The 10,519-nt window shown below is 35.1% G+C and overlaps 1 protein-coding gene across 1 annotated transcript; it reads right to left on the bottom strand.

The window, feature by feature from the left end:
- Window positions 1–941: 941 nt before the first annotated feature.
- On the bottom strand, window positions 942–9,625 carry LOC137630874 (coagulation factor V-like). Its single transcript, XM_068362409.1, has 5 exons — window positions 7,883–9,625; window positions 7,503–7,716; window positions 4,922–5,114; window positions 3,440–3,603; window positions 942–1,273 (listed from the first exon to the last, which is right to left on the bottom strand). Exons 1-5 carry the CDS (start codon window positions 9,532–9,534, stop codon window positions 1,007–1,009), a joined length of 2,490 nt encoding a protein of 829 aa, XP_068218510.1. The 5' UTR covers window positions 9,535–9,625; the 3' UTR covers window positions 942–1,006.
- Window positions 9,626–10,519: the final 894 nt, after the last annotated feature.

Raw genomic sequence — 10,519 nt, 5'->3', positions numbered from 1 at the left:
CTATAAATAATGCATACCTTAATTATTTTTTAATTGGTACTCTATATTACACTTTTATTACAGTGATGATGTGATAGGTTTTAGAATAGACTTGAATTATATTTTTTATAGATAATGTATGCTGTAGATCCTAAATTATACTTTTTAATCACAGTACTGTGATGGACTTTTGATTTTCAATCTTTTCTTTATCAGGTTTTTTGATCTTTTCCGGTAGTTTTCCTTGATCTTGTTTAGGAACTCTTCCACCTATCTCTTGTGCTGATTCCAATACAAATTCTGTTAAATTACTTTTAATTTCTTCTTTACTTGCTTCCATTTCATCATGTAGTTGGAATAATTATTTTGTGTTGCTAAGCTAAACTCATAATAATTTTCTGTTATTACAGGAGTGTTTATTTTCTTTCTTAAAACTAATTTTTCTCTCTCTTTCCTCAGATCTAAATTAATTTTGCTTCTAACCACTCTATGATCGCTTATATATATATATATATATATATATATATATATATATATATATATATATATATATATATATATATATAAATATATAAATATATATATATATATATATATATATATATATATATTTATATATACATATATATATATATATATATATATATATATATATATATATATATATATATACTGTATATATATATGTATATATATATATATATATATATATATATATATATATATATACATATATATATATATATATATATATATATATATATATATATATATATACTGTATATATATATATATATATATATATATATATATATATATATATATATATATATATATATATATATAGTATAATTAATTACCTTAACACATTTTTCATCAGTCATAGTACTCGTGTCCACTTATTGGTAAAACAAGATAATCCATTACTATGGAAAAATTTTCATCTATTACCTTACTAGTTTAAATTTATCATTTAAATGCACATTATTTTGTGTAAATTTATTAACGAAACAAGAGCAAATGTCTTTTACAAACCAGAGCAAATATCGTTTAAATACATATCAAGATACTGATCTATCATTACATAGCCGAGATGCTTCGGATCGTGACACTGCCATTGTGATATTTTGGGAAGGACGGGGCCCTTTCTGCGACAGAACTCAGAGTAGAGATCCGACAGAGGGATGGTGCTGTTCCACACGACGAAGGAGGAGCTCTTCGGAAGTAAATCTTTGGCGATTCGGTTGTAAAGATCGATGTTTTGCGGGTTCTCGATGTTGTTAGTGGGATGTTCCTATGATAGGAAAGAAGAAGAAAGGGTGGTAAAGAGTGTCTTGGAACATCACAGGGTAGTAGGTTGGCCAGGGCACCCGCCACCCGTTGAGATACTACCACTAGAGAGTTATGGGGTACTTTGACTGGCCAGACAGTACTATATTGGATCTTTATCTCTGGTTATGGTTCATTTTCCCTTTGCCTACACATACACCGAATAGTCTGGTATATTCTTTACAGAGTCTCCTGTCTTCTCATACACCTGACAACACTGAGATTACCAAACAATTCTTCTTCTCTCAAGGGGTTAACTACTGCACTGTAATTGTTCAGTGGCTACTTTCCTCTTACTAAGGGTAGAAGAAACTCTTTAGCTTGGGTAAGCAGCTCTTCTAGGAGAAGGACACTCCAAAATCAAACCAGTGTTCTCTAGTCTTGGGTAGTGCCATAGCCTCTGTACCATAGTCTTTCACTGTCTTGGGTTAGAGTTCGCTTGCTTGAGGGTACACTCGGGCACGCTATTCTATCTAATTTCTCTCTTTCTTGTTTTGTTAATGTTTTTATAGTTTATGTAGGAAATATTTAATGTTGTTGCTATTCTTAAAATATTTTATTTTTCCTTTTTTCCTTTCCTCATTAAGCTATTTTCCCTGTTGGGGCCCATATGCTTATAGCATCCTGCTTTTCCAACTAGGGTTGTAGCTTAACAAGTGATAATAATAATAATAATAATAATAATAATAATAATAATAATAATAATAATAATAATAATAACCGAAGGTTCCCCACCTAACCTAACCTTACCTAACCCCAACCTAGTGTAACCTACCCTAACCTAACCAACATAACCTAAGGTTCTCCACCTAACCTAACCTAGGAGCCATATCCTTATATAGGGGGCTAATGCCCCCGGGACACCCCTTAGACTGCCGTACTCTTATCTTACCCTGTTCCAACGAACTGCATTCACCCCAGTGTCTTTTAAGAGATGTTTCTGAGAGAAAAAGAAGAAGTGATGATGATGATGATGATGATGTATATAAAAAGGTTGCTTTCACTTATGTATTCAGTAACAACTACAGAGCAGTTGATCTGACGATCGATTTTCTAACAACTCGTTAATTACTGGTCTGAGAGTAATGGCATGTCTTTGAAACAACCATGCAAACCTATTATCATGCAAGGCAACGTTCTACACAACAGACTTCCGATTGCTGACGAAATTGAGGAGGAAAGTAGTTAACCAGGGAATAGTATCAATGTAATCAAGATGAATCAATACAGTGCTGGATACGGAGGGGTTTACAGTACACGAATCGCTGGCAATTCAGTTTATGTAAAAGAAAAGTTACAACTGAGTTGAATCAGACAACTGACCTTCTTTTAATTCTGTTGAAGAAATGATACACGCACACATACACATACACAGTCACACACACAAACTGTTTTGGAGTCTGCTTTATATTCTTTCTTTTTCTTCGTGGCAACAGGATAATAGCAGTAAGGATTCCAATACTTTGCTGTGAAAACTCTAAAATCAATAGCATTCATATATCTTGTTTCCTATATGTTAAACCATCTGTAACTATTCGCGTGTCGACACGATTCGTTGGCTTCACGGTATGTAGCAATTCTTTCAGATATTTTGGAAGCCCGGTTCTGATAACTTGATGGGCTATTGCACATGCTTCTAATGTTCTAGCTTTAATAGATAAACAGTTTAATTCTACTAGAGTAGGAGTGATCCTTTCTCTGGTTGGGACACCTTTTATCATTCTTGCTCCTCTTTTTATTATGTTTTGCAATTTCTTAAATTGCACTTTGGGTAAATGTGGTAGGTGTAGTTGCAGTAATCAATTCTTTACATAACGTTCATCCAGGTACTACATAATAAAAGCCTATGTTTCTAAGAGATATCAAGCTGTTTTCACTACATTATTCATTCAAGCACTGAGAGACAAGAGTAGCTGAATATTTTCACAAAACGTCATTTCTCGATCCTTTCTAACGTGAGTTTGTGAGTGAGACAGTAACAACTATCCGACCGTGCTCAAAATGTGGGTAAACCCTGAATAACAATAATCCTGTGGTCATTCCTTTAATTATTCACTTGCGAGATCTGAAGGAGAGTTCCTCCATGCTCAGGCTCTTATAAAAACGAATTAGAAAACAATCTTCCACATACCTGTAAGTGATCCTGCAGCTTGTAGACCACTTCCGTAGTTCTTGAGAACTGTTCCAACTGAGGAGATATGGTCTTCAGATGGTTGGAAAAGGAAATGGAGGCCTCCTTGGCCCCTTTGTTCAAGTAAATTTGTTTTGTTCGACGCATGTAATGCAACGTCGTCCCTAAAATAGTTTAAAATAAATCACATTTCCTAAGTCTGGAAGAAATACTATTATTGCTAGGTATAACATTTCATAATGGAATATTTTTCAGTTTTTGTTATTGGTAAAAGATAATTAAGTAATGGCTAATTTGCTTTAAATCTTAGGTAATCAAGTGACGTCATGTAATCAGTAGTACTGACTTTTCATTGTATCAGCACAGATATTCAACACTGGCAATGCCCAATTTTCTGTGATATAAAATCTTCATTTCATCACTGGTTTTACAACTATTAACGATGATTGTCAAAGAAAACAAACATTCTGACATGGAGAGAACTCTTTAGTCTTCATCTACAATAAACATAAACTACTATGCATTTCTTGGCCGTGCCCAATTGATTTTCGCTGATAAAATCCTACCAAAACATCGGATATGGGTCACATGTTGGAAATCAGTATTTGAAGCCACAGCCTAATTGGCAAAAATATACAATAATGTCTAATGTGAATGATAAAGGCACTTACCAGAGTAAATCTAGGAAATTAAAAGGGTAACTTAGCTAAATTTAGATGCACCCAGAGAGAGACTATGTAGACGTCATTACTGAAGGCCCTCCCACTCATTGATACTCTACTGTAGTATGACGTAGTTACTATACATTCCAGTCGTATAGCCATTTTATGAATGAAGACACACAAACAGCTACCCTATACACTTCTCTCTCTCTCTCTCTCTCTCTCTCTCTCTCTCTCTCTCTCTCTCTCTCTCTCTTTATATATATATATATATATATATATATATATATATATATATATATATATATATATATATATATGTATATAAGTGAAGTACCAGACAGCAGTCACGTAGAACAGATTGGCTTTGACGTATGAATGGTCTGCTGTCCTCCGCCTGTTATTGGCGTGTTTACTATTGTGAATGGAAAGTTTACTGGGTATTACGTCTGATGTCACAGTTCACGTCACAACTAGCCTCTCTCTGGGTGCATCTAAATTTAGCTAAGTTACCCTTTCAATTTCTTAGATTTACTCTGGTAAGTGCCTTTATTATTCACATTAGACATTATTGCATATTTTTGCCAATTAGGCTGTGGCTTCAAATACCTATTTCCAACATGTGACCCATATCCAATGTTTTGGTAGGATTTTCATCAGCGAAAATCAATTTGACACGGCCCTGAAATGTATAGTAGTAAAGCAACAACTCATAAATATTTTGTTTAAAATTTGGGTTATTGGTGGAACAAATAAGACTCCATAAATAGCCTCCAAAAGAAAATATTTGAAAAAGAAGATAACAGAATATATCCCTCACCTATGAGCAAGCGAGTTGGTTTGCTTTCCTTCCCTGCCATCCAGTCGGACAAACGCTTAGGCAGGTCCCTGAGGAAAGGATCCCAATAGAAGGTGATCTTTAAGGGAACGTCCAGATGGAGAAGTTCATGGAAATATTCATGACTATTAGATTTCCAGGTTGCAAAAAGATTAACCGAATCCTTCCATTCATCCTAAAATGATAAATATGATATATATATATATATATATATATATATATATATATATATATATATATATATATATATATATATATTTATATATATATATATAATAGAATGTCTTAGTGTTGTACAGAAATTGGAGATATTTTCTCTACGGACAAACTATCCTCCAGATAGTTTTCAGTATAATTATTTATTATTTAGTGCCGACAAGTGCTTCAAATCACTTCATGACCCTTCTTCAGGACTACATTGAGTTTCGGATTTAAACTTCAATAAAACGGCTATAGTGGAAGAAACTTTAATACAAAAATATTTGGAAAGTCCAAAACTAACTAAAACAAGTGAAAAATGAAAATTTTAGATTCTTTGAAATATAAATATGAAAATTTAAAATTTATTTTTGAATACATGAATGATCTTTCACAAGGCTTTACAGAGTTTCATAAACCTCACGATTTTGTCCTTTGCAGCCAGACCAACGTCGGTTCCACAGGAACGCCATCTCTTTTTCAAAGCAGACTAATTTTTTAAGTTTACACGCCTACTCCAAAATTCAGTTCGTGGTCTACATTGATCTTGGATGCTATTCCACTTGGAGCGGTGCTATGTCTTATGACATATTGTGGCCCTCTCTCCTTCTGCATTTTCTCTGCGATGAAAGTTTCTGTATTCCTATTCATGCAGTTTTTCTTCTTTCTCCGATGCAGCTCAAGATTCCTGGGTTGTAAAGGGATTAATGCAGAACTTTCAAAACTGGAGCAGCGGATGCTTCACCGAAGAGAGAATGTTGGAGCAGAGAGACTTAAAGCTGTTGTGGCAAGTGATGCGGTTCCAGATGAACTGGATTCGGGGACCAACATAGTCTTCAAATATGGAACTTCTGAGGGAGCGACATCCTAAGCTCCATTGCAAAATTGAAGCCAGTTTTGAAAGCTCTGCATCAAGCCCTTAGCAACCTTGGAATTTTGAGCAGCATCGGAGAAAGAAAAAATATGGCATGAATAGGAGTGCAGAAATTGTTTCATTGCAGAGAAAATGCAGAAGAAGCGAGGCCACAATTTGTCAAAAGGAACAGCGCCACTCCAAATAGAATGGAGTCCGAGATCAATGCAGACCACAAACATAATTTTTGAGGGAGCGTGTAAGCTTAAAAAAATAGCCAGCTTTGAAGAAGAGATGGCGTTCCTAAGGAACCGTCGCTGGCCTGACTGCAAAAGACAAAATCGTGAGCTTCATGAAACTCTGTGAAGCAGATAAGGCATTCCATACATAACAGATGTTAATTTCTTTAGGGGAGGGTTATAGTACTTGTAAATATACCCTTAGGAAAAGTAATTGTACTTTAAATGTATTCAAATAATACACTACAGCACTGGAATGTATTATAATGATAACATAGCATAGTACACTACAATTCTATAAAAGCAATTTTATAAAATCCAAAACCCCATCTCTTTCTCTCATTATATGTCTAAAAGTCTATCCCGATTAAGTACAGTAATGTACATGCTTTGTAGACTGCAATACTAAATTGTTCTTCATAAAGAATACAAGTGTACTGTATACTGTAATAATTGGAATGACCGAACAATGCCACACTAAGAAAATTGTTGAAAGAAAGCGTAAGGTTCAATAAACAGTTTTCTCTTTTAGTAAAGCTCAAACCAGGTTCAAGTCAAAATTAAAAAATCAGGAAGTTTTTTAAATTCCTAGAATTTCAAATCCCTGACATATTGTTCCAAACAATGGCATCCGTTCCTCCCCGCCATTCAAATACTCTCAGCAAGGTAAAGTGAGATTTGATATTAATTTATATAATTTAATTACTCTTCTTTTATCCATTGTATTTAGACATTTCAGTATTAAGTAGTATCTAAATCATTTCATACAATTACATTAATGCATAAATAACCAATTAAAATAAATTTTTTTACTAGCTTAGATTATCTAATTTTCGTTTATTTCTGATAGAAAATTAAATGTTCGGGATGTGTCGTTTTCGATAGAAATCCTACCGCCTTCAATGAATTAAACACATATATCGAAGTACCACTGTGTGTATGTATGTATGTATGTATAATTGCATATATATATATATATATATATATATATATATATATATATATATATACATACATATATATATATATATATATATATATATATATATATATATATATATATACATATATATATATATATATATATATATATATATATATATATATATATATATATATATATATATATATATATATATATATATATGCAAGGATAGAGGTTACAATCTCCAGTCACACTACATTGTATCGATTCGATTAAGTAGACTAATATCATGATACAAGGTCAAACGCTTGGACACTCATAATACTTTTTGAATTGAAGATTACTTACCTTTCCCATACCAGCAACACGATACTTGACGCGAAGATTAGCCAAGCGTCTTAAAAAGACCTCAAAGATATTCCTTATATGGGAATCCCCTGTCATGACTAAATGCACTGCTGGTCTCTTTGAGATAGTAGCAGGATTCACTGCTGATGGTGAAGGAGGTGAAGAGGAAGATGGAGAAGCCTCAGGCTTCCACGGGTTGGGAATACTTTTGTTCCTGAGGAGTGAAATTGATCAACTTTAATGCACATCCAATGAGAACAGTATCGAAACGTCAATTTTAATACAAGAAAAATAATGAGGGAAATACAAATATAAATCCAATGAGAATAATTATATCTATATCAAACAATTGAGCATAAAGTGTAAAGAAAAAAAATCACCTAATGATTTCCCATAGATTTGAGGCACATTCCAAAATGTTCACAAAGGAGTAATTCCTAAATGAATGGGAATTGTTGCAGGTGAAATGTGCCCTTAGATCTTTGTACTTATAACATTCTTGAAGATAATACGGATGCTGGATCTGGGAGGATATATTCGAAGGCTGAATGTGGAAGGATATATTTGGATGCTGGATCTGGGAAGATATATTTAGATGCTGTAGCTGGGTGGATATATTCCGATTCTGGGACTGGGAGGACATCTTCGCCTGCTGAATCTGAGAGGATACATTTGGATACTGGATCTGAGAGGATATATTTGGATGGTGGATCTGGGAGGACGTCTTTGGATGCTGGATCTGGCGAGATATATTTGGATGCAAGATCTGGAAGGATATATTTGGATGCTGGATCTGAGAGGATATAATTGGATGCTGTAGCTGGGAGAATATATTCGGATTCTGGGTATGGGAGGACACCTTCGGCTGCTGAATCTGAGAGGATACATCCGGATACTGGATCTGGGAGGATATATTCAGATGCTGGGTCTGGAAGGACATTTTTGGATGCTGGATCTGGGAGGATATATTTAGATGCTGTATCTGGGAGGATATATTCGGATTCTGGGTCTGGGAGGATATATTCAGATGCTGGATCTGGGAGGACATCTTTGGATGCTGGATCTGGGAGGATATATTCAGATGCTGGATCTGGGAGGACATCTTCGGATTCTGGATCTGAGAGGATATATTCTGATGCTGAATCTGGAAGGATTTATTTAGATGCTGTATCTGGGAGGATATATTCGGATTCTGGGTCTGGGAGGATATATTCTCATGCTGAATCTGGAAGGATATATTTAGATGCTGTATCTGGGAGGATATATTCGGATTCTGGGTCTGGGAGGATATATTCTGATGCTGAATCTGGAAGGATATATTTAGATGCTGTATCTGGGAGGATATATTCGGATTCTGGGTCTGGGAGGATATAATCAGATTCTGGGTCTGGGGGGACATCTTCGGCTGCTGAATCTGAGAGGATACATTCGGATATTGGGTCTGGGAGGACATCTTTGGATGCTGGATCTGAGAGGATATATTCAGATTCTGGGTCTGGGAGGACATCTTCGGCAGCTGAATCTGAGAGGATACATTTGGATATTGGGTCTGGGAGAACATCTTTGGATCCTGGACCTGGGAGGATATATTCGAATGCTGGGTCTGGGAGGACATCTTTGGATGCTGGATCTGAGAAGATATATTCAGATGCTGGACCTGGGAGGATATATTTAGATGCTGGGTCTGGAAGGTTATCTTCGGATGCTGGATCTGAAAAGATATATTCAGATGCTGGATCTGAAAGGACATCTTCAGATCCTGTATCTGGAAGGATATATTTGGTTGCTGGGTCTGGGGGGACGTCTTTGGATGCTGGATCTGGGATAGGATAGGATGCTGTATCTGAGAGGATATCTTCATATGCTGAATCTTTGATGATATCTTTGGATGCTGGATCTGAGAGGATATCTTCGCTGGTAGCGGTAAAGAGTTGGATACAACACCTTCCTCAGGGACCTTCTGGATCAGAGCCAGAGGTTTCGGAATGGGCCTCTGGAACGACCTCACGGATTCTACGGTGTTAAACCACATCGATGTTGTTACGATGTATAAACACAAGAACAAACCCAGTATGAATATTTGCCGCCAGAATCGGAGTCTCTTCCACAACTGCACGCCAATACTTTTCTGGAAATTATTGGACACAAGAGATATGTAACTTAGCATGGTATAACTGATCCGGATTGAATTAAAATCTTTTCTGGAAATTATTGGGCACAAGAGATATGTAACTTGGCATGGTATAACTGATCCGGATTGAATTAAAATCTTTTCTGGAAATTATTGGACACAAGAGATATGTAACTTGGCATGGTATAACTGATCCGGATTGAATTAAAATCTTTTCTGGAAATTATTGGGCACAAGAGATATGTAACTTGGCATGGTATAACTGATCCGGATTGAATTAAAATCTTTTCTGGAAATTATTGGACACAAGAGATATGTAACTTGGCATGGTATAACTGATCCGGATTGAATTAAAATCTTTTCTGGAAATTATTGGGCACAAGAGATATGTAACTTGGCATGGTATAACTGATCCGGATTGAATTAAAATCTTTTCTGGAAATTATTGGGCACAAGAGATATGTAACTTGGCATTGTATAACTGATCCGGATTGAATTAAAATCTTTTCTGGAAATTATTGGACACAAGAGATATGTAACTTGGCATGGTATAACTGATCCGGATTGAATTAAAATCTTTTCTGGAAATTATTGGGCACAAGAGATATGTAACTTGGCATGGTATAACTGATCCGGATTGAATTAAAATCTTTTCTGGAAATTATTGGACACAAGAGATATGTAACTTGGCATGGTATAACTGATCCGGATTGAATTAAAATCTTTTCTGGAAATTATTGGACACAAGAGATATGTAACTTGGCATGGTATAACTGATCCGGATTGAATTAAAATCTTTTCTGGAAATTAGTGGACACAAGAGGTATGTAACTTAGCATGGTATAACTGATCCGGATTGAATTAAAATCCTTTCTGGAAATTAGTG

Source organism: Palaemon carinicauda, chromosome 39 (assembly GCF_036898095.1).
Source record: "Palaemon carinicauda isolate YSFRI2023 chromosome 39, ASM3689809v2, whole genome shotgun sequence".
Classification (NCBI taxonomy): domain Eukaryota; kingdom Metazoa; phylum Arthropoda; class Malacostraca; order Decapoda; family Palaemonidae; genus Palaemon; species Palaemon carinicauda.
Note: the sequence above shows the minus strand (reverse complement) of the source record. Positions and strands in the feature narration are given on the sequence as shown.